The following is a 23,425-nucleotide window of genomic DNA, read 5'->3' on the forward strand; positions in this document are numbered from 1 at the left end:
AACCCCTAACCCCCAACCCCTAACCCCTAACCCCTAACCCCTAACCCCCTAACCCCTAACCCCTAACCCCTAACCCCCTAACCCCTAAACCCCTAAGACCGAGCTGTGGTGAAAATAATTTCTCATTAGTCACACATCACTCCTATGCATGATCTGACTGGATATTCTGATTCAGCAGCCAATTCTGTATTGGGAATGTCTTAAACAACTTGAAGTATGCATGGATGTGCGATATGAAAAGTTTTCACCAAGTCCGATTTGATCCCGGCTTGGGGGGTCAGACCGAGCTGTGAGTGAAAATAATTTCTCATTCGTCACACATCACTCCTATGCATGATCTGACTGGATATTCTGATTCAGCAGCCAATTCTGTATTGGGAATGTCTCAAACAACTTGAAGAATGCATGCATGGGCGAAACGGAATATGTTTTTCACCCCCTCACGATTTGATCCCGGCTTGGGGGGTCAGACTGCCGAGTGAGTGAAAATAAATTCTCATTTGTCACACACCGATGCTACCGTCCTGCAAATGGTATATTCTCGCTCACACACTCTTCCTCTACCAGGTGATATATGTCATCAAGTATGCATGCACGCGTGGCCGATGTTATCTTTCTTTTTCAGACCCAAATTTGATCCCGGCTTGGGGGGTCGCTCCCGTGCCAACCCAAAATATTTTCTCAATCATGCTACACATCACGTAGACACCTCAGACCAATTTTCCCAGCATCCTACACGTCCCCTCTACCATCTGGGATGATAATATGCATGCATGAAAATCGGCCAAAAATCCGCCCCCCTCATAGAATCGGTATGTAACCCCCTAACCCTCATGGCTCGATGACTATCAGATTGAACCGACGATGCAAGGCGAGAAGGAGTGACGGGGGTACCCGAGTTGCATTCTCGACGTCGAAGATGCAAGGCAAACATGGAGGCGGGAGGGGGGAAATTGCCGGATGGGGTAATATTTGGGGGCGGGCGTCGCCGAGGGGGTCGCCTCTTGGGCCGAGGATGCGGGCGGAATAAGGGTAGGATCAATCATATCTCGGTCAATATTGTAGGTACGAGGATGATTTTTACACCATTTGAAAGGTGTCTCTCTAGCCCTTACGAGTCTCGTAATGAGGGGTGATTCAGCTGTTTTCACCTTGTAAATTTCACCTCTGTAGCTTCAAAACTGACCGAGTTACAGAGGTATATGGTATGGTGTATATACCTGTGTGGTGTGTTGGTGCTATTAAACGGACATGTAAGGATGCCAGATTGTATCTTGGTATCAACATTTTGACTGGTATGTAATATTGCTGAATGTGATTTGGTACCAAAGGCTTTGATACCACGTCTTGGTGATTAGTGCCATCGTTCCCGCCTGATCCCTCTAGTGCCGAACTCCTGCGCCGCGTCGTGAACGAAATTTTGTTGTCGTCTCGGTAGTCATACTGGACTTCAAAGCAGAATACAGACGACTTCGATGCATATGACTCTTTTTTCAACCAGAACACCCCAAACACCCAGACATCAACCTATTCTTGTTCTTTCCCTCTTCCAATACAGACTCCGCCCAGGAGATACTTTCTGCTCAGGTAGACTTGAGGGTAATGGTGAATCGCGCCTCGGTGACGTCCGTGTCCCCGATGGAGCCCTTGATCTGAATCAGGTCAGCTGCGTTCTTGGTCGAGACAGTAGACGAAAGACCACAGGGTCAACGAAAGACCCGGGAGGGTACGCGGAAGACTGGATACAGGGGAGGGGGGGAGAGGGGGAAGAAAGAGTAAGAGCGAAGAGGGGAGGGCGGAGGATAGAGGGAGAGCGGAGCGAGGGGCGAGATTAAAAGAGCCGGAAAGAAATAGAGAAAAACAGCATGACAGTGAAAGGCAGGGAGAGAGCCGAGGAAGAGATTGGGCAAAGGAGACGTGGAAAGAGGTGATATGTGGGGGACAGAGAGAGAGAGGAGGGGGATAAGCACACTCACGACATAGTTGTTGCCCAAGTCGACCTCGCAGGTCGAGCTCTTGGAGGCCTTCTCCAAGGTATCAAACAAGCTCGAGTCGGCGGTTGGCTTGGTGCTCGTGACCGACGCCCAAATTTCATTGGCGCTGTACCACCAAGGCACGTACGCGAAGAAGACGACATAGTTGGTGCCGCTGAGCCCCGGGAGGTTTTGGATCTGGTACAGGCTGACTCCACCGCAGCCGGTCATCGCTAACGTCGCGCCGGCCCAGGTACCGACCGCGTTGTCCTTGGAGAAACCGGTCATGTCGACCCCCTGGGATTGGAGGTTACCGTGCGGGTGGTACTCGCCGAGGTAGGTGAGCGTGGCGTCAGAGTTGTTGGTGCACGTGGTGGTGACCTTGTAGTCGACGATCTCTCCGGGTTTGTGACGGGGTTTGCGTTCGACGCCATTGGCATCCACAGGGTCGAGGTGGGCATGGTGCTCGTCGTGCTTGTGAGGGTGGTGGTGAGCCTGCTCGTGGTCACCTTGTTGCTCGAGGACGGGAGCTTCCTGGGTAGCGACGGATGCCATGGCGGTGTTTTGATAGAGAGTGAAGAGGTTGTGGTGAGATGGCGAGGAAGGTGGAGAAAATGAGGAAGATGAAGGAGGGGGGAAATGTTCGTGACAGAGAATGAGGCTTTATAGATCGCTGCTCCGTTTCCACAGCCCCTTTCGGTCCAGCTGACATGACAAGACATGACTCGTAGCTGACGGTGTGGTGTGTGTGAACCAGCCCCAAAACTGAGACCTCGACCCGGACCTTGCTTCAAGCCATCTTGTGAGTGGGGTAAGCGAACAACGTTGAAGGGAGGATGGGACTTGCTGCGGAGAGGTGACTGGCACACACAGGAGGTGACACAGAGTCACACTGAACCGTCACACACACACACAAACTCAATCGAGATAAGGTTTCGGTGGTGATTTTGATGGTATCAGGAACCAGGTTCCTAAGAATCGGCAAACAATAAGCGGCGTCTCAAGTTTACGAGAGTTGAGCTGCTGCTCCTCCCACCCCTCCCATCAGGGCCGGATACTCCGAACGATCCCAACACATGTGAATCACACCCAGAAGGGGGGGGCAAGGGTGGAGGTCAACGTGATGGGAAGAGGCGGGGTGGGGATGACACGAGTGGGGGAATCGACGAGTACCTGGGCATGAAGTGCGGACCACCACCACCGGTGATTGTGTTTCTGTCGGCTTTGACTTTTGACTTTGGCCGAGTTACTTTCCCTTTGACTTTTGATGGCTGGAGTCCAGGGGGGTGGTGACAAGTGGACGAGCCATGTCTTGGACCTTGGCTCTACTCTTTCTTGGGTCATGGGGCTGTTCACGCAGCCAGTCACCCACCGTCAACCTCCATAAGTCGACATTCCCTCTTGCATAAAAGCATATCAAGCACGTTCCATCATCGTCTCTCAACACCTCTTCCCCCTGCCCCTCCACCTCGCCTCGCCTAGTATCGCTAGCTTGCTACCACTCAAAACACCACCATGATCAACCTGCCTGGCTTTGTCCACAGCGGGGACACCATCTCCATTATACGACACAAGACATACCACACCTCGACGCCCGAGTACCTCACGGCCACCAACGAGCTCGGCGTCGCCAAAGCCCAATTCCGCGTCGCCGACCCCACCAAGCCCGAAGGTGCTCGTCAATGGATCGCCCTCACCGTCCCGGCCACGGAGTACGAGCGACCCTCTCACATGGCGCTTCAAAACGTCTCGACTCACCAATACCTCTACGTCCGCGATGGTCAAAAGGATCTCTTCACCATTCCCCCTCCGCCCTGGCCGCCCACCCAGGCGTGCATGTTCGACCTGTCCTTCCCCAATCACCGACTCGGTAAACACTTTCTCGAGATCTCGTCGGACGTGCTCGGCCCCATCAGTCCGGACCCTAACATTACCATCGACCGGATCATCCAGTCCTCGACCGCGACCGAGGGTCGTCTCAGACCCCCGCCCAGCTTGACCACCACTGACACGGACAAGACTTTCATGGAGCTCGAGGTCTTCATCCGTGTCGCCGACGAGGTTCACGCCGACACTTTCCAAGGTATCACCGTCAAGTTCACCAACCACCCCGAAGGCGTGCCCGGTGTCCTCACGGAGAACGGAGCGAAACGAAGGGAACTCCTCAGTTGCGATCTCGCCTTGCCGGTGGGGTCCAACGCCGAGCCTCTCAAGGACGCGAGGAACCTCACCTTCTCCCTCGGCGCCCTGCCCCTCGACCCGGTCAAGATCCAGGAAATCTACATCCTCGAACACAACTCAAAGGTCATCTTGGAGGACTTTGAGGTGAAATCGTGGGTGTCGGGAACAACTGAGTTGGTGGTCAGAGGTGAATGGAGACCGTTCGATACAGAGGGCGCAGACCTTGGCGGGTGAGTCGACCAGTCTCCCCTCTCTCCCTTGGGTGTGAAACTTCTCAGCTTATATTAACAGTGTGACGTTGCCTGTTCCTGCCTGGCACCAATGCCGCGTTGAACCCTTTCCCTTTGACGCGGATGTCGATAAAGCCGTCGACGTGACTGGGAACAAGGAGGCCAGTCAGGACGCGGTGGGAGGTGCGGTCGACGACTCCCAGCAAGATCTCGCCGATCATCAAGACACCAATGGTTTCGCCATACACAGCCTCAAGGATGACCCCGTTATCCTTCCGCAAGTGGCCATCCAGCCGACCTCGGCCGACATGAACGCGGCCATCCAACAAACCCTCGTCTTCAACGCCGCTGACGCCCTTCTGTGCGCGGCCGCCGGAAATCCGGGCGTCTCCACTCAGGCCTGGAACGCGTCCACCTCGACTGCGTACGAGATGGGATACCGTGTTCTCAACATGCTCTCCTTCATCAAGACGCGAGCCGCTGCCAACCCTGGCGCATCGAGATTCGACGTCGTCAACGCTTACTTCCCCGACGGGTCGATCAGCTACATCCAGCGCGAAATGCTGTCGTACATGATGCAGGTGCAGAACAACCGACCCGCGCCCCAGTTCCGCGTCGACCAGCGAAACAGCTACATCTCAATCGGACGACCCACCATTCCCATGCCGATCGAGCTTGCCGCCCTCGCCGCCATCTCTGGAGCTGCAGCCCGTAACGTCCCGAACGGACCCAACGACACAATCGGTAACCTGCTCGACGCCAACGTGGTCGACATTGAATGGCACGTCAAGGTCCAGTGGCCGCATGTCAACTCCACCATCCCGGCGGGGATGCTCGCCGCCGACCAGACCGACGTCGGCAAGTGGCGTCCCGTCATCACCAACGCCGCCGCCAGTCAAGGCATCATGATCTGCTTCCGCGAGGTCTTCCAGGACGGATCCCGCAACCCGTGGCGTTGTCTCGCCTTCCACGTCCTGGACCCAGACTCTCGCATCGCTTCGCCGGGACACGGCGACGGCTTTGCCGGATTACAGCAGGACTACGCGGCAATCATCAACTACCGCAACGCGAATGATGTCTTGTCGGACCAGTTCAACGTTCGTACCATGAGAACCAACCGAAGGGCTGCGCGAAGACAGTACCCCATGGCGTTCTTGCCTGGAGACATTGTGATCAGGCATCATGTTCACGGACATTATGGTGTGGTGAGGAACAACAACATTGCGGATGGGTTCAGATATCAGCAGTTGTCCGAGGCGCACCATTTCGTCACTGATTGGGCCGTCGAGGTGTAGCCGTTCCAGCATTCAAAAAAGTCGTCGTCGTCGTTGTAGCAACCCGTTCATGTTCACGTTTTCTGTAGAAAAGCAAAAGTCCAGAATGCAACAATTGTACACATGCATCCAGCCATGCATACATGTGATCATTCAAGGTCTGGTAGAACTCTGTGGAACCTACCAGAGTATACCCCATGCATCAGGCTAGGTGGGATGACATGTGAAAGAGCCAAGATCTTAACCTTTAGGGGACGGCAGCCGAGTGCCACACCGGGGGACGTCTGCTCTTTGGCCCGATGTCATGCATCCGGTGATGCATGCATGTGCAAAGCTGGCATCTGGTACAGGTCAACGTGCTTCTTAAGAGTATATGCCATGCATCAGTCTAGGTGTTGCTCATCACCCAGCATCCTAGACGTCCCCTCTACCATCTGGGACGATAATATGCATGCATGAAATTCGGCCCAAAATCGGCACCCCACAGAGAATCGGTATGTAACCCCCCTAAGATCGGTATTCTTGGCAAGTTGCCAGCCCTCTAACTGATATAACTCCTTATACGTCGATACCAGTCAGTGGAGAGCACATTCCTGTTAGTAGCACTTTCATCATATCGTGATCCTCTGCTCCTAACATGTATATCCATATTCCACCAAGGTACGATTGACGTGTTCATATGTCGACGTAGAGTTTACATTGTTAAATTTGACAATACCTCACACGTGACTCACAGTCACTTACCCTGCACACACATATAATGGATCTACTTTGTCTGATATATCTTTCCATCATTCATACTCATACTCACTACTTATGACTGAAGAGGAAAGGTGGATAGGAGACGAGAGAAAGAAGATGGGCTAATACACGTATGGTTGAGTCAACTTGACTACACCAATGCGTTGTTACATATTTCCTCTTCCTTCTCTCTTCCTTCTTATTCCATCTTTCATCTTTCGTCTTTCTTCTTCTCTTTGTCAGCTCACACATTCACTTATCTACATTCATCCCGGTATACTAAGATGGAAAGCTCCCGATACAGCTACGACCAGAGGAAGAACGATATGGGCGATGGGGGCTATGAGGGTGAACCTGTGAGTGGTGGTTCAAAAAAACCGGTTGGTATCGAGCTGACGTTGTGCAACTTCCAGTGGGCAAGAGAAGTAGCTGATGAAGAAAGGGGAGAAGATGAGGGTTGCTCAGCTGGGGAGTCTAGTGGAGCTTGGGCTGGAAGTGAGGTGAGTATGATGCTCTGCTTTCATCAGGTGTAATGGATATATCATTTCTCTGCTCGGGTTGTATGAACGGTACCATGCTGATGTTCCTCCTCTTCTAGGAGGGGAGACAACGATGGGACGTTGAAGATGGAATGAACAGTGGAATGGACAGTGAAATGAATGTAAGTTATCGCTACCTTAACATTCATTCACCTCATCGTTCATTTCCATGTCCTTCCTCCTTTTCAATTACCCATTCTTTCTCGATTACACCTTCTTCTTTCATAATCCTTCTTCGAACGAACCTTCTTCTTGACCGGTCACCCTTCTGTTGAATACGTTGTTTTTTTTTTTTTCGATGAGCTTCTTACTTAAAAGCGTTCATCCATCGGAGGACAATTCATATCTGGCGGATCACCATTCTTCTTCGTCATCTTGACCCTCTGAAGATTGATATTTTTTATCCCTCTACTCATTGGTTTCGCATCCTTGTTTGAAATTACAAATCCTGCCTTGTTGAATGGCCATTCCTTCCAATCCGATATCCATCGTTTCTCGTTGATCATCCAGTCTTGACGAATGAATGATTATCCTTCTTTACCAAATACTATTTTTGTTTTATCAACGTCCGTTGTTCTTTACTGGATGACATATCTTCCTTGAAATACATACCACTCTTTCAATTCATTGTACCTTCTTCCCTGATCAGACAACTTTACCATTTGGGCTCTTCTCTTGTTGCCCGTCTATTACTTCATAATGATTGAACCGATGGATCGGATAGCCGTTTTTCCCCATGATTCATTTGATCTTATTCCATTGACGGTTAACTGTTGATTTTGGATGGATACGTTACCTCTGACGGTCGACTGATCTTTACTCTTCGTTCTAATCCCCATCACCTGTTGGGTATCCGTTTCTCTATACTGGGATGACATTGATCGTTTGTCCGCAATTTCATTGAATAACCATACCATTTCGTTGAATAAACATACCATTTTACTGAAAACCCACTGATTGTCAATACCACTACGTCCAACTGGTCGGTTCGATAAGATGTATACTAACACCTACTAACGCTTCCATCAAATAGTACGGGTCAACATGTGATGATCACATCAATAATAATGCTCATGCCGAAGACTGTGTTTATGAGGAAGGAAATGATGCTGTTGCGGGGGAACAGACCGTGAGTTGACACCATGATGAACTCACCATTCGTTATTATCACGTTTGCTGATGCAGTGCCCCCGATAGAATGAATATGCCAACCATTACGCTTACGAAACCACCCATCATCATCATCAAGACTCCTACGGATCTGACGAAGGGACTTACGATCACCCGGGTGACGATTTCGCTTGGGCAGATTCTAGAAGAGAGGGAACAGAATATGTAAGGGCTGTCCAATCCATCACTTGATGCTTTAGCTCATCCTGACATAGCCCGACACTCCTCATGCGCAAGCTCAAGAACATCAACACGAAGCAGGACCATCGCCAGCCATTGCTTATATGTTGCGCGATGAAGTCGTCCAAGGAGTCCGTGAAGGTAGAGCGAGAATTGCACTGGCTGAAGTATTCGGGTGTGTATCGGAGACTCGTGAGCTATTCCTCCATCTTCCCACCTGTTGGAGCACCGCTGATATGCTACTGTAGCCCATGACGTAGCCTTCAGGGAATTGATCAACCAGCTATCTTCAGACGAGGTAGCCGAGATGTTCAGATGGTTATACTACGATCTGTTGGAAAGGCTTGGGAATGAGCACTAGGTTACCATGAGATCAGCATGGTGCTGGTATCATGTAGGGTAGTATGTGGGAATGATCAAGGACATTTGAAAATTCGTGTCATGCATGACGTCGATGCTAGTGATTATCCATATGTATGAGAGGGAAAGAATCATGTTGAGGGAATTTCCATTGTTTTCTCGTTATCCAATTCCATGTATAACGATGTATATTTGTCCATGCATACTTATGATTATATGTGGAACTTTGTATATAAACTTTCGATACTCGACCAGCATCAACACTGTGGGATCTCAATATTCAGAATTATCAATTGAGTGTCTGACAATGCCCCTACGTTCAAGGTAAGTCAGCTCCTGATCTATGACCTTGTCACTCACCAAATGCAGAATAGTGTCCCTTTCAGATCCCGACATACCTACTTTACAGCGTTGAGATGTAGGTCCTTGGTCAGTCGATGAGCGTTGTAACATATAAATCGCGTAATGGTGTACCTACTGTTGTGAGACTTCCCTCAATCATTCCAACTTCATATCTTACTTCCGAATCATTCTAGTTCCTAAGGATGGATTTTGGGAGAATCTATCATACATAACCAGTATGTAGTCCAGAGCGACTATATGTTGGCGATGTACCAAGACAGGAACAAGTACGAAGAGTGGTGAGTGATAGTGAGATTGTACATCGCTGATGTTTCATATTCAGTCGGACCGACCGAGACCCAAAAGTGCCCGTTATATCCCGAAATCAGCAGGATCTCAATCGAAGGCTGCTCCTTATTCGATCCTCAAGGCACAAGCAGCTGTTCACATAAAAAAGGAGGTGGCCAAAGATGCCGTACTGGGTGAGATTTGTAAGGTCAAGCGGGAGAAAGAGTTGGAAATGGAGGAGAAACTGAGAGGTGAGTCAGTTGGTGATAATTGGAAACGATCATTGGCTAATCCAACAAATGGGATTATAGAGCTCGAACAAAGGGATATAGAAGAGGTTGAACAGGTATTGTAGACTGGAGGTTGAGAAGTATACAAGTAAGTGTTGCACTCACCAGCTAGCTGATCCCGTTGTCTGACAATTGTCGTCAATCTCATTGCAGATACAAGTTCACCTCTGTAATTGTGGTTCGGTGGAAGATGGAAGGGGAATATGATATGAGTATGAACGTCAAAAAGATCATCACGTGTTTAACAACGTATTGACTGACAAAATGTATCGTGTATGAATCACCGTCGATCCAACTCATCTGATTCGGCTATCAGACGCATATGGGAACTGAAGGCTCTTGCTGATTTCAGGATATCAGGTATACTTGCTTCGTCCGGAGCTCTGAAGCAATGCATATCGCCTGAGTGCAATGGCCACATGTCGAATACATGTATAGAGTGCATGTTACACAGATGAGAATATGTGATATGTGATGACATACAATATTTCAACCTATCATGGTCAACATGCATAACACCTCACATATCTTAGCCTATCCATCGATGAACCCTCTGATTTCGGTATTCCAGCGGTCCGAGTTATTTGAGGACTATATACATCAACATAGAGGGTTAGTAAGGATGCCATGGGAGTGTCGATGCGACCCCAACAGACCTTCATCTGCTACCTGCTATACGCGTTTATCCATGATCCATAGTGGACGCCATCAATCACGATCTCTTATTCGACTCTGGTATCCAGTACCATGTTACACAGCTGAAAACCCGATTTCACGCAATCTTCTTCAGATACCATTGGGTGAATCTTCGTACCTGTATGGTAAAAAAACGACAACCCAGATGGGGTCACACCGAGCATCACATTCAGCCATTTAATGGGTGATAAACATGCAGATCATGCCATCATTTCACGGTTGCAGCTTTCCCTTTCACCTCCATGAAATCGAGATTCCAGGGGAATGTTCTGGGTGTCTGGGGGATTTCGCAAAATCAGCAAATCCCTTGCAAGGGGAGAAACTGAATACGGGTGTGATATGACCTCAACACACAGATGAATGCGAGTATGCGATATTGTTGCAACATTATGGTCATATCAACCGATGTGTTGTGACAATATGGGATATGTGTGGATCTTGGAACAGGTGTGATGGTGAAGTTAGCACATGGCTTCAATAAGTCAGTTGAGATGTCTCAACTGAATGAGTAGTAACAATATGGGACAGACACAACGACATCTTGCCTAATCACCTGTTGGTATATATCTCGACGGGCAGTTCATTATCATTTCTTCCATAAAATCTCACTTCAATACGGACCATGATTTCATGAAATCATTTGACACTCCTTCAACCTCTTTTGCTGAATTCGGCATAATGTTGTATTGCCCGACTTGGTAAGAACTTTTCAAATAAAATTCTTTTAAATGAGTCAGTAATCTCGCAGAGGATTGGCGCATTGCAGTGTTGATACGTAGCAGACAAGGACCGACGCTTGAGTGACCACCCCCGTCAAATGTGAAACGTAAGAGAGGTATCGAATTCAGTTGTGATCCGGTATATCCCCTAAATATGCAACGACTATGCACCATGAGTTGAACATATTGCCTCGACTGATATCCACCTCCACACGCCGCCAAGGGAATTGAGCATTTGGAATGATGATCTGATCTCATATGCAACATGTGTGACAATATGTCCTGATACTGCCTGAGACTACTACACAACAATGTCCACCGAGATCCCAAAGATTTCCGTTATCGTACAACATTTGACTCCGTGATATATATCCTTCGCTATCCGTATCCACTCAGTATATATGACATGTATCAAACGCTGGGATTTATCCCCCTGATAGATCAATGACTTTCACCCTCGCTTGTCACACTCTGACTTGTAGTGCCAAGGTGCTACCCATATCTACACGGCCAGCGAGACATCCGCTATCTGGACCTTTTTCAACATCTCTTCTGGACTGATCTCCTCCCGCTGGTTCACATCCTCATGGACATTCGCGACAATCCCTTGTATCACTTTCAAATCATCTTGTCCTTTCACTAGCCACCCATCCAGCGCCGCACCACCTTCCATCCCAATCGACTTGAGTCTTGGATCGGACGACCCCAGACCAGTCAGAGCGTAGATCTTGCAAGGCAGAAGACTCATCTCTTGACTGACTCTTCTCATCTCTTGAGCAGCGGTGATCCCATCCATCACCGGCATGGACACATCGGTGATTACCAAGTCCGGTTGAAAGGTCCTGAACATTTCGACAGCTTGTTGACCATCTGCAGCTTGAGCGGTTTGCACAGGCGTAGGACCCTTTTGAACTGACTTGAGAAGTAGTAATCGGCAGATCCTATGGTCATCCACTACCATCACTTTAAGGGCTTTCGTGTCGTGCTTGTGCTCCTTAGTCGTCTTTTTGATCTTCGAAGGGGCAGCAGAAGAAGAGATGGAAGCTGGGATTGCCAAGGTCGGAGATGAAATCGTTCCTTCACCTTTCGGATCCATCCCCTTGTATTGTAGGATCCTCTTGACTGAAGGTGGGTGACAAGAGGATTAGGGTTTCTCAAAGTATATCGGCAGTATCACCTCAAAGGTTGTCCCCTGACCAAGCGTCGATTGGATTGCAAAGGTCCCTCCCATGCTATTGACCAGGTTCTTGGTGATATACAGTCCTAATCCAGCACCGGGACTGTGTAAGTCCTGCTTTGTGAAAGGCTCGAGCAGACGAGGCAACACTTTGTCGTCGATACCGATTCCATTGTCGGTGATTCGAGTTACGAGTTTGGTCGTGTCTCCACAGGTTGAGAGGGAAACGGATATCGACCCGTTCTTGCAAAATTTCATAGCATTGGTAAGACCATTGAAGATTATTCTGGCCCATGCGCCCCCAATCAGCCTGACTTGGCGTTCGCGCTGAACAAAAGACTCACCGGTTATATCTCGCTTCATCGATCGTCGCCACCCAGTCCCTCTCTTGATACTCTATGTACACTGTGGAACCCAATTCCATGTCATCCGATCTTGCTAAACATATCTGCACCGCATCTTTGGCCAGTTTGAGTAGATCCACTGTGACGTCTCGAGATACTTTACTTTTACTGTTGTAAGCCGGATCAAAATCAATCACGTCGTCCAGGATCCGTTGCAGGGTCTGACCACTAGTCTATACAACATGGAGGAGAGAACGTGCATTGTCCCACTCCTTGCCGTCGACGGATGATTGGGCGAGTTGGAGTCCAGACATTATACTGTGCATGGGCGTTCTAAGCTCGTGTGAGATCGATGATAGGAATGCCGTCTTAGCTGCATCCGCTTCCATCACTCGGCTCTGAATCCCCTTTGCTAAGAGAACTGAACCGACACTTCGAGTGATGTTGACACTGTCCAAATGGATGATGTCGTGTTCTGAAATGGCTATAATGATGAAAGAGGGTTGATCGAGGGTAAAGAAGGGCATCGCGAGGTGAGATTTGGTGTTGGGAGGTAGTTCAGATTCTAGGCCGGATAGTGATGACTGAGTGAACGTAAATAGGGAATGTGACCGATTGAGATATGATAGTAGAGCTGAGGTTGAGGGAAGAAGTGTCCATTCAGGATCATGTCGAGGGGCAAGAGCGATAGTAGATACAGGATGGGGTGAGGAAGGATCGACATGATATTCCGGATTGGAATCAGGTTGAGACTGTGACGATGTCAATTCCAACAAACAGCGTACAGGTAACCACATGACAAAGTGCTCACCTGTATGCGGATACTCCTTATGTCTATCATACACAGCGCGTCCACCTCCGACATCAGACCAAGGAGTCTATTCAGAGCCGAATGTGCCAAATCCTCAAACATTGTTAGAGATCCCCCTCCTGAGATTACCCCTGATTGGGGTCCTACTACATCCTTGACCGACTGCAGGCTTGCCGATTGATTGCCTACGAAGCCTTCTTCGATGATATCCGTGATTGCGCGACGGACTTTCGCTTCTTTTGTCCTTATGTGACCTTCCCATGTCGCACGTAGCTGAGTTTCTAGCATCTTCGATATATTCCTCACCACCATCTCCTGCTGTGAGGTCATGTTATACAGTGGATCATACATGAAAAGTATGTTCAACACTCCTATTTTATTCTGTCCCGTTGACCATCGGCGTGAGGATTTGCACTGAGCGGATCCATCTCGAGCGATACTGCGCTTCCGATATAACTCTTCAGACCAGCTACGGCGTAAGGGTTGGATCGGAATCTCCAGTCATCCGATAGATTGGGCACAAACATGATCTTTCCGTCTAAAAGTATGGAATGCCCGCACAACGAGGTCTCGGGGGCCACCCACATCCCATTTCTCAGTTGAAAAGCGTCCAACAGGTTCTTTGGCCCAGCTATCGAGACAAAATTCTGAATGGCATTGTTGAACAGAGTGAAAGTGACCACAGTACCCGGAAAGAACGCCGCTATGAGGTCTACCGCAGATTGTATATTTCCAGCTTGGACCGCACCAAGAAGATCATATTCTAAGATGATTTTCTCCCTGTGCTCTTCATGAGGACTTCGGGGAGGGGGGAGGTAATCATTTTCCCAGCAATACTGACGTACTCTCCTCGCAATCTTCCTGTTGATAATGGGCGATGAATACACATTGGCGTTTGAATCATCCTTGAGACTATCGACTGATGGCGACCTATTCAATTCCACAATATCCGGATCCTGAGCTGGGGTCGGCTTGGGAGGTACCCTGTCAGGTGACCAGTCTCCCTCAGCGTAGGATGTAAGGAAGGATGTCCATTCTTGAACACGGATAGATGGTTCTGATTGTTCCGATTCAGCAGCTTGCGAATCTTCCATCAAAGGTAGGGAAGACATGTTGAAAGAGTCTAGCGAGATATTGATGGATGAATGGCAAAGGTCTGCCCGTTGTTCAGGACCAACAGTGAAACTCACCATCAGCCTGATCAATCAACGACCGCAACGATTGTTGGCCTATGTGATGAATGGTCGGCTGCAGTGTATATGTTATCCATAAATATCGCAATGATGTTCTGAAGAACAACGAAATAGATGAAAATGTTAGTTTAGGTGGAATCGATTCGATCTAAGACAGGACTAGAAAAATTGAGATGCCGAAAGTCAGCCGTTAAAGAGAAAAGAGGAGATCGTCGGTGCCTACTTCTGGATGGATGATTCGACCGCCCATTCTTTTCTTGGGTGGACGGACACTCCTCCCCCTCCCCCCTCCCCCTTCCTTGACCCTTGATGAGTAAACACAATCCTTGTACTTGAGCAGCATACAGGAAACGTAATGGGAAATTCCATAAGGGGATAGAACGGAGCGACGGCGATAGCAGCCAGGGATCTCTTGTACGTAAAGCGAACGCGCTTCATACAACTCTGGATCCTGAGCTGGACCTTTTTGGATCTGAACGACACGGACTGATCTATCTATCTGCTGAATATGCATTATTTATGTGGGAGATAGATACATCTACATATGTATGATCTCCGATAAATGTCCCTGATGTATCACCTTAATCCCTGACAGTATATGTACATTTGGCACGGACATGTCGACCTGACTCACAAGAAAAATCAGCTGCAAACCTTGACAGAGTCACTCTGAAAGGTTGACTTACCGTAGATATAGAAAACGAATGGGACTGGGGTCAGCGCCAATCCCATGAATGCGAATAGTCTAGACGTAGGGTATTCTCTTTCAATTGGTATAGCTGCCTGATTTTCTCATGCCTCCACTCACGATGTTGCCCATTGATCACCCAGAGTCTCATACGCCTTTGGGAAGGCCAGTGCGACTAGTCCAGCGACAGCTATATGTCATTCTTGTCAGCATGCGGGTCACTATTTTGCAACGTCATCAAACAAACCGTATCGGATCAGAGTGGAGCCCGCAAGCTACAACACAACATATCAGCTGGGCGTCCACACGTACATGTTGAAGTGCTCACCGCTGAAGCTGCATAAGGTCCATAGGCATCTATAAGGTATTGAGTCGAGCCTTGAAAAATCGACAGTAATCCAATACCAAAGATCACACCCGATATCAACGGTACCCAGACGCTAAACTGTGGCCCAGACGTCCAAGCTAGCCAGAACATCCCAGCGGGGAAGAAGATCGCACACGCCATGACTAGAAATGGGAGATGAGTATGCGGATATGAGCCAGCTACGGTGAACTCACGAGGTACCAGCCTTTCCTCAGGTTCCACCTTTCCTTCGTGAATCCCCCTCCTTTCGATCCCTGCTTTCGCATCTAAAGCTAATCTTTTATATCGGATATAGTGCAGTACATTGAACCCCATCAAGATGAAGAATCCGACCATGACTGGTATGAACGCCAAGCCGACGGTGCGAGAAGTGAATCCATGTTGGAGGAAGATGATAGGGTAAGCAGTGAAGAACCCATACAGGACGATGTAGACGACTGTATGGTGGGGACGAACATCAGCCACCGCATCTATCGGCACAGTCAAGGACTCGTTGTTGGAAGAAGACCCATTGACTCACTGGTCAGATACATCACGAAGAGCTGTATGATGGGTTCTTTCCCCAACAATATGAATGGCCGTTGCAGGTACTTGACCGTCAATTTATGTATATCCTGATCTTCTATCGGTGCTCTCCATACATCTTCCCCTGTAGTCAATCGATATTTTACAGCCTTGTATTTGATCAATGCCGGAGCGAGTGTCTCGGGCATGAACAAGGAGGACATCAAGAATGCTACACCGTTCCAAATCGCACACACCCAATAACACCATCTCCAACCGTAACCTGGAGCTTGCGAGACGAATCCACCGATGATTGGACCGAGGGTTGGACCGGCAAATCCAGCAGTAGTGAACAGGGGTAGAGCGATAGTCCTAAGTACTGGATCACCTATATCATTCAAGGTCCCCCCGGAGTTGGACAACGGCGCGGAAGACCAGAACCCGGCGATCAACCTAAGTATCAATAGTCCTGGTACGTTGGGTGCTAAGGCTGAGGCTATCTCGAAGAGTGTCGCAAGCAGCATAGTTATCAGGTAGATTGGTAATCTTCCATACACTGGTGTACGTATATTAGCGATCCTGGTGTCACACAGACGCGCAGGAAACCCCACTCACACTCTGATAAAGGAGCCATAGGCATCGCACCTAGCCCCATACCGACCAAGAACAATCCTGTACTGGCAGTAGCAGCGATTGTACTACATCCAAACTCTTGTATCATCCCTTCTTCAGCAGCCGAAGATACCGAACTCGCAAAGGTCAACGAGAGAGTCATGAAGGATAACTGCCCAATGACAAAAGTTTTGTACCATACCGACCAGTTTTTAGGATTCCGTTTGTCGTTCTCATCGAAATCTAGGTATATCTGTAAATGATGTGGGTTCTCCAGATCCTTCTCATGTATTGGTTGATGTGTCGGTTTGCCCGTTGGAGTAAATGATCTGTACTGCAGGTAGGCCTCCATTGTTTGAAGGTGAGATCGGATCTAGATATGGCGGAGGAGACCGGATCGGTAGCTGGAGTGACAAACAACCTCCTTTCCTTTCTATCCTTCCTTTTGGTTTCCTCTTTCCAGTGAAATGTATGATTGACAATGGGGAAGTGGGTGTGTAAGCAGTCATACATCGAAAGACATCTTCTTCGACATTTCTGAACCATCTACAAATACTGCTTGTCTTCCTGCTAAATTCCTGCTGGAAGCAGATAACTTTTCAAGTGTTATCACTAATTATAGAACGGTACCGCGGCCGTACGCCAACTTCCACCCTGAGCCGCAACAACCTCCGGTACCGCCGCCGCCGATGGTGCAGAAACAACAGGTTCGCGACTTGCGGTGTCGCCAACTTAATTCTTTAATTTAGTGCCCCAATACCGTTTCCCCCATTGTGCGATGAGTGAATAGGGAAGATAGCGATACCTCCATCCCTTGGCCGAGAAGTATTTTGCTCCCCTTCTGCATGTTCTATGTTTGAGATCGAATAATGCTTCATCAACTCCCCATTCACAATCGACCTGCTACCTAACGTGAGAAGGACAGAGACCTGAGTGGGGGAAATACATAATTGAACTGTCGCGGATGATTGCAAAATCCTGTCGACCATTTAACGCATATCCGGCAATTATCGATTCGACAGTCCGTAGCTTTTGAACATTGGTGTAGCCGTCAGATCTTCATGGCTTCCCAGCTCTAACGATTTGCTCAGCTGCACAGCGCTGGCGCCTAGTTGAGTCGACCAGGTTGATCGCCGCACCGAACAGCTAGACAAAAGGACCATAAGAATGATTGGCCGAAAGAAGGGAAAACACCGCAGTCTTCCTCTCGCCTCTAAGTCTTCCCATTGTTGCGGCCGCAGCCATCTATCAGATAAACGATGCAATCATCTCCCTGATTGTTGGATATGCAAACGACAGTGCACTCCACACCTTCACTGCACAGTCGAGACGAGTGATATGCTATATCGCCAGTATGCCACACAGATTGGAGCTTGTTGAAGCAAAAAGAGGTGGAAGACACACTGATTATTGATGCAGTGAGTCTCATACTTCGTATGCAGCAGGTACTGAGAGCTAGTAATTTGCAGGCTCGTTTCTCCCCTATGGTTCCATATGTAGAAAGGGATATATGCATGATCTTTGAGCAGAGCGCTTGCAGAGAATCGCTGTGGCGGTTGAAACCATACGGTTTCTTTCTGGTTGGGACTTTATGTATCCAAAGTATACAGCAATTTGGTAAAATATCCACGGCTGTCTTCACGAGTTACTTCTCAACTTCTAGCACGGAAATGTCATTCAGATCCCCGCGCTTCATGTCGCTGTCCGCCACCGAAAGGTCTGCCTCATGCGTGGTACCAACACGCGACCTGACTTTGTCCTGAGCCCATCCTACCGATTGCCGAGCGGGGATACCGGAAGCCATCAGCTCGTCGATCTCCGTGTGGGTCAGGCCCTTGGTCTCGTACAAGCAGAAGTAAAAGAAGATACCGCAAATCAAGCAACCGACAAGCCAGAAAAAGCAGAACTTGGCCCTTAGGTTGACTGGATCCTGGAAAAGGTAAGGGCTTCCGTACCCCACCGCCCAGGTGACGATGTTATTGCCGATGTTGGTAACTGCGATGGTCTTCGCTCGGAGACGGGCACTGGGGATCTCGGCGGAGAAGGCCCAGCCGGAGGGAGCCATGAAGCCGGCGAAGAAAACGATGTATAAAGTCACAAAGACCACCAAGGCGATGTTCGAGTTCTTGGTGTCCTTCCCGATCACGTAGCTGAGACCGGCTCCGAGATTCATGAGAATACATCCGATGGTTCCGATGAAGCAGAGTCGTCTTCGTCCAAATCGCTCGACCAGAGCGAGGGCTGGTGTCGTCAGGAAGCAGTTCGTGCCGGCGATGAGGACCGTGATACCCCACGGATTCGTGATGCCGGCTTGGGCCATGAACACGGAGGCGTACGTCAAGTAAAAGTTGCAGCCCGAGAAACCGTTCATGAAGAAGTAGGTGCCGAAAGAGTATAACGTTCTTCGTAATTGCCCTTTCTGGAACAGCTCCGACCACTTTGAACTGCCGACTTGGTCTTTTGTGGCGTGATGCAGCCTTTCCATCTCGGCCTGGACCAGCTGTGAGTCGGCAGGGGCACGCCTTATCTTGACCACTGCCGCCAGTGCGTTGGCCCAGTCCCCCTTCAATGCGTGTTGGAGGGGTGTCTTCGGCATCAGGATCAGAGCGATAGCGACGAGCCCTCCGACCATGATGCACAGGGAGATCGGGATCTGATAAGCGAGCTTCCCACCGGCAGAGGTCGCACCAAGGGTTATGACAGATGCGGAGAAGTTACCGAAAGTGAGCAGTTGCAAGCAAAGGCAAATACCGAATCCTCGCAGGTGAGCGGGCGCGACTTCGTTGATATACGACTCTGCGCGAGCACAGAATCAGAGAATTGGTCCTCGCGGATACAGTGTGTTTCATCATGGTACTCACGGCCAAGGATGAGGGCAGAACTGATGTGCACTCCCGTTAAAATGCGTCCTACCAAAAACATGGCCAAATTGACAGCTCCAAGCTGCAAAGCACCGCCGACCGCAAAAGTCGTACAAGTGATGACCAAGCCCCATTTCGCACCGACTATGTAATCGTGTCAGCCTGACACCATCCCTTGCGGGAATAAGATGGAACCAAACGTACTTTTTGTTGCCAGCCATGGGATCACGAAGCATGCGATGAGACCACCAATGTACGCGGACGAGGATAAAAGTGATAGCTTATCCGACTTGAGCACGTATGCATCCTCTGCAGCGTCGTAAGTGCCATATTTCTGCACGAATTCGGGAACGGCCAGGACCCCGCCGAGGTAGCCATAGTCGATCCCGTACACGTAGAAGGGCAGGGTGCCAATGAAAATACTGTTGATGCCGCCAAATCAGCTTCCCAGGACCGCAAGATTGCTCTTGGACTCACATTAGGAAATCCCACAGTTTCATCTCAAGGATCTTAGGCTATGTTCTTCGAGGTGAAGGGGAGCAGCTGTCTGAGAACAGCTTTATAATCGTTCGAAAGCATTGGCTTACTCAATAGCAATTATATATGCAGTTTCTTATCTAAAGCTGAAGTCGGCACACACCAAAATCATTCTGATATCCTTGATAGCCGCATATCCGCGGAAATCGCACTCCCGGCTGCGACCACGGAAATGACACTTCCATAACTCGCTGCCCACACATACTTATGCTTTGGCGATTGTAGACATCAGTGCAAAGATTAAGATGCAAAGTCATTTACACATACGTCTTCTCAGATCTCTGGACCTACTAGCGGTCAATAACACATCATATTCAGATCCATGACAAGAGCATAATGGCCTTCATCACCTGCCCGCCTCCCAGCCAATATTTTACCCTTGTCTTCATCTGCCGTCGACAGCCTCACCTGACCAAGGCAGAGTACCAAGAACACTATCTCAAGGTATGAGAGACGATGAGTCATTGGAGACGAGACGGTAGAGAAATTCTGATGACTTTGCAACAGGTACATTTCAAGTATTCGATCAACATGCCCGGTTTGGTCAAGTACATCCAGCTTCCCATACGTGGGAATGATGACCTTGCCGCAGGTGTGACATTACCAGGAGACTATGATAGCATCTCTATATACGTGTATGAGAGCGCCGAAGCGTAAGTCACCATCCGTGACTTCATCTTGGTGTCGAGCTGACCGACCAACAGCTACCAAGCGGCGATAAAATCACCTGCTGGAGCGCTTCTGCAGGAAGACTCCTTGAAGATCATGTGAGTTTCATTTGAGTTTATTCACTTCAAGCCGTGTTCAAACCCGAAATTCATTGATCGCTGCGACAGGGACATGGACAGGAACGTGGCGATCCCAGTGTACTACGGCCAGGATTTTCACAGCGGTATCGCTAGGGAGGAAGGACAAAGCTGGACGCGGCCAGAGGAGACAAAGTAATACTGCTGAGGTACAAATGCTGGCACAAATACCGATGTGATGCATATGTGTGGAACAGAAGTCAAAGCCGTACATTGCATCCGGGAGATGTGACGGTTTGATAGATACCGCGGTCCAACTGATCAGCCCAGCTCGTCAAATATGCTTAGGTCGGGATCACCGGAGAATACACCCAGGTCTACCAGATTCAGACCCAAATCCCCTCTGAGAAACTCTTCTATATCAAACGTCAGTCGTATGTCTTCCGCCAGAGCATTTCGCCACAGGTTGTTCTGTGTATCAACGAGATCTGTATTGACCGCGTACTCATGCCGCATCTTCTGAATTGCCTCCAGTGCTTGTGAAGCTATAGCCCATGAGCCCGCAAGCAGGTTTAAGTAGCTCACTACATGATCCAGACCTTCCTCCGCCTGTCTACGCTGGACCGATTTGTCGGGCTGATCGTACAGATCGGCCAAAAGCAGGATGAAGAACGACCCGGCGACATGTAAGTTCTAGGACAGTGGGAATGTCAGCGATGCGTGCTTTCGGAAGACCTAGATTGACTTTACATGCCTGGGAGTTCGTGACTGGTGCGCGTCGCATTTGATGCTGCCTATCGAACATATGCATGAGCTCAACTGTGTCGAGAGCGGCCGACAGGCAATACTGGCCCGCCCGGAAGTCGAGGGAATGTCGCTGTAGGAAGGGGCGATTCAGTAGGAGGATCACCGTATTGTGGAAGGCGAGACAAGTGCTGGCAGCAAGCCTTGCGTAATTAGCCAGACTGGACCTGCAATTGATGGCAGACCACACTTACATAGCTGAAGGGGATGTCGGACTTCGCGGCGGGTCTGCGGCACGGGGATCGAATCTCTTGCCCCTGTTGGCGTCATCAGCCAGACGGCGGACCACAGCTGTCGTTCAATCTCACCCACCAAGCTTCCAGATCGCTTCTCATGACTTGCACTTTGTCCGCGTATCTCGGTCTCTCCTTACGTATGCTATAGAACCAATGCATCACTCTCCTCGCAATTGCACAGATAGTGACCAGGGCAAGCTCCATGATCGGATGGGTGCCCGTACAATCCTCAATGGGTCCTGGCGATGCGTCCGGTAAGGGTATGTCGTGGTCTTCCAGCTCCTTGGATGGAAGACGTCCTGAGTAAAGGGAGGTCAGGCTGAGACTGTGCATCAGCGCGCAGAACATACCATACGCACTCACGTATCGTCGACATACGCCGTCCAGAATCCATCTTCTCTCGCTCGCCGCGACAAAGTATCCATCTTGCCCTGTTCCACCAACTTGGACGTATTGACCCCGAGTCCAAGACCCTGGCTTATCCGGATGTAGAGTCCTATAGCACGGATCACATCAGGATTCTGGGCCAGAACAAGGAATTCAGAGAGATAGACCGTTACGACGCACCTGCTAATGTCCAGCCTGTACTGCTTTTACCAGAATCGAATGCGTTGAGGCCTAACTGCACTACGGCATTTATGGTGCAAGGATTCGGACATTCGATCTCTCTACCGAGCATCTGAAGAGCAGCATTCACGAAGCGCACGCTTCTTTCCCCCGGAGCGATTGATCGGAACTCGATGTTGTCCGATATATGAGACGCGCTGGCAAGTATGCAGACGTGCGAGAACGGAGTGTACGCATGGTTGGCGTGTGTGGGATCGTCCAGCGCTGTGCGGAAGCCTATTTCGTCAACGAAGCCGGTCCAACCGTTCAGATACTTGAAGTAAAGGTCGAGCAGATCATTGTGCGCCGAAGTATTGAGACTGAAATAGGAGTCCGGTTGGCTGGATGGGAAAGAGGAAGGGAGCAAGGATGAAAAGTCGTAATTATGCTCTAGTTGAGGTGGAGTCAATCCGACCGAGATTCCCCAAAATGAAGTCATCGACGCTCACCTATTGACCTGGCTGGAAGATCTGAGAGAGGGATTGAAGTTGGTCCCATATACGATATCTGCCCAGAATCGTTCATATGCAAGCTATCCACCGGATTATACCCTGCTGCTTCGCCTTCCTCGCCTCCGGCTGACGGGGATATTGATCTCTGTGCTTTGCTTTGCGCCCTTGGTTCCTGATCCCCATTGCCCAGATTCCGATCTCCGCTAACATCAGCCATAGGTCCATGCTCAGTTCTAGTTTCCCTCGCCCTCATGTTTGCTATCTCATTTCGTAATGATTCGATTTCTGCAGTCATCTTCTTGATCTGACTGTACGGCTTATTGCTGCCGCCAGTGCAGGTCAGCAGTGACATCCGTATATTTCCACAGCCGAACAAGGGCCTTGCACCACTCACCTCATACGACGATCTATGGAAGTTGTCCAGTCGCAATCGACACCTCTCAAGGTGCACTGTCCACAAACGGGCTGAATACCATCACACTTGCATTTACGCTCGCGGCATTT

General features: G+C 49.4%; 10 protein-coding genes across 10 annotated transcripts; 4 read left to right on the plus strand and 6 right to left on the minus strand.

Moving 5' to 3' along the window:
- Positions 1-1,583: 1,583 nt before the first annotated feature.
- On the minus strand, positions 1,584-2,528 carry I203_107811 (uncharacterized protein; the record flags this gene model as incomplete). Its single annotated transcript, XM_019151777.1, has 2 exons — positions 1,584-1,652; positions 1,977-2,528. 2 exons carry the CDS (start codon positions 2,526-2,528, stop codon positions 1,584-1,586), a joined length of 621 nt encoding a protein of 206 aa, XP_018998915.1.
- A 960-nt stretch (positions 2,529-3,488) lies between these two features.
- I203_107812 (uncharacterized protein) lies at positions 3,489-5,679 on the plus strand (the record flags this gene model as incomplete). Its single annotated transcript, XM_019151778.1, has 2 exons — positions 3,489-4,384; positions 4,446-5,679. 2 exons carry the CDS (start codon positions 3,489-3,491, stop codon positions 5,677-5,679), a joined length of 2,130 nt encoding a protein of 709 aa, XP_018998916.1.
- Positions 5,680-6,683: 1,004 nt separating this feature from the next.
- I203_107813 (uncharacterized protein) lies at positions 6,684-8,649 on the plus strand (the record flags this gene model as incomplete). Its single annotated transcript, XM_065518261.1, has 7 exons — positions 6,684-6,755; positions 6,813-6,899; positions 6,998-7,060; positions 7,972-8,067; positions 8,136-8,273; positions 8,324-8,480; positions 8,537-8,649. The coding sequence occupies 7 exons, from the start codon at positions 6,684-6,686 to the stop codon at positions 8,647-8,649; spliced, it is 726 nt and encodes a 241-aa protein (XP_065372626.1).
- Positions 8,650-9,011: 362 nt separating this feature from the next.
- Positions 9,012-9,633, plus strand: I203_107814 (uncharacterized protein; the record flags this gene model as incomplete). Its single annotated transcript, XM_065518262.1, has 4 exons — positions 9,012-9,066; positions 9,228-9,289; positions 9,334-9,529; positions 9,590-9,633. The coding sequence occupies 4 exons, from the start codon at positions 9,012-9,014 to the stop codon at positions 9,631-9,633; spliced, it is 357 nt and encodes a 118-aa protein (XP_065372627.1).
- Positions 9,634-11,485: 1,852 nt separating this feature from the next.
- I203_107815 (uncharacterized protein) lies at positions 11,486-13,645 on the minus strand (the record flags this gene model as incomplete). The annotated part of the gene is made up of 5 exons (XM_019151674.2): positions 11,486-12,105; positions 12,181-12,446; positions 12,505-12,732; positions 12,775-13,256; positions 13,316-13,645. The coding sequence occupies 5 exons, from the start codon at positions 13,643-13,645 to the stop codon at positions 11,486-11,488; spliced, it is 1,926 nt and encodes a 641-aa protein (XP_018999010.2).
- Positions 13,646-13,686: 41 nt separating this feature from the next.
- On the minus strand, positions 13,687-14,427 carry I203_107816 (uncharacterized protein; the record flags this gene model as incomplete). Its single annotated transcript, XM_019151675.1, has 1 exon — positions 13,687-14,427. One exon carries the CDS (start codon positions 14,425-14,427, stop codon positions 13,687-13,689), a length of 741 nt encoding a protein of 246 aa, XP_018999011.1.
- A 662-nt stretch (positions 14,428-15,089) lies between these two features.
- I203_107817 (uncharacterized protein) lies at positions 15,090-17,031 on the minus strand (the record flags this gene model as incomplete). The annotated part of the gene is made up of 8 exons (XM_019151676.1): positions 15,090-15,133; positions 15,195-15,253; positions 15,317-15,386; positions 15,444-15,471; positions 15,525-15,706; positions 15,758-16,000; positions 16,084-16,623; positions 16,683-17,031. The coding sequence occupies 8 exons, from the start codon at positions 17,029-17,031 to the stop codon at positions 15,090-15,092; spliced, it is 1,515 nt and encodes a 504-aa protein (XP_018999012.1).
- A 1,293-nt stretch (positions 17,032-18,324) lies between these two features.
- I203_107818 (uncharacterized protein) lies at positions 18,325-20,040 on the minus strand (the record flags this gene model as incomplete). The annotated part of the gene is made up of 4 exons (XM_019151677.1): positions 18,325-19,475; positions 19,541-19,684; positions 19,745-19,962; positions 20,018-20,040. 4 exons carry the CDS (start codon positions 20,038-20,040, stop codon positions 18,325-18,327), a joined length of 1,536 nt encoding a protein of 511 aa, XP_018999013.1.
- A 568-nt stretch (positions 20,041-20,608) lies between these two features.
- On the plus strand, positions 20,609-21,022 carry I203_107819 (uncharacterized protein; the record flags this gene model as incomplete). The annotated part of the gene is made up of 3 exons (XM_019151678.1): positions 20,609-20,730; positions 20,782-20,844; positions 20,914-21,022. The coding sequence occupies 3 exons, from the start codon at positions 20,609-20,611 to the stop codon at positions 21,020-21,022; spliced, it is 294 nt and encodes a 97-aa protein (XP_018999014.1).
- A 122-nt stretch (positions 21,023-21,144) lies between these two features.
- I203_107820 (uncharacterized protein) lies at positions 21,145-23,216 on the minus strand (the record flags this gene model as incomplete). The annotated part of the gene is made up of 7 exons (XM_065518263.1): positions 21,145-21,516; positions 21,578-21,617; positions 21,822-21,884; positions 21,940-22,182; positions 22,227-22,359; positions 22,431-22,859; positions 22,919-23,216. The coding sequence occupies 7 exons, from the start codon at positions 23,214-23,216 to the stop codon at positions 21,145-21,147; spliced, it is 1,578 nt and encodes a 525-aa protein (XP_065372628.1).
- Positions 23,217-23,425: the final 209 nt, after the last annotated feature.

This window comes from Kwoniella mangroviensis, chromosome 3 (assembly GCF_000507465.2).
Source record: "Kwoniella mangroviensis CBS 8507 chromosome 3, whole genome shotgun sequence".
NCBI classification, from domain to species: Eukaryota; Fungi; Basidiomycota; class Tremellomycetes; order Tremellales; family Cryptococcaceae; genus Kwoniella; species Kwoniella mangrovensis.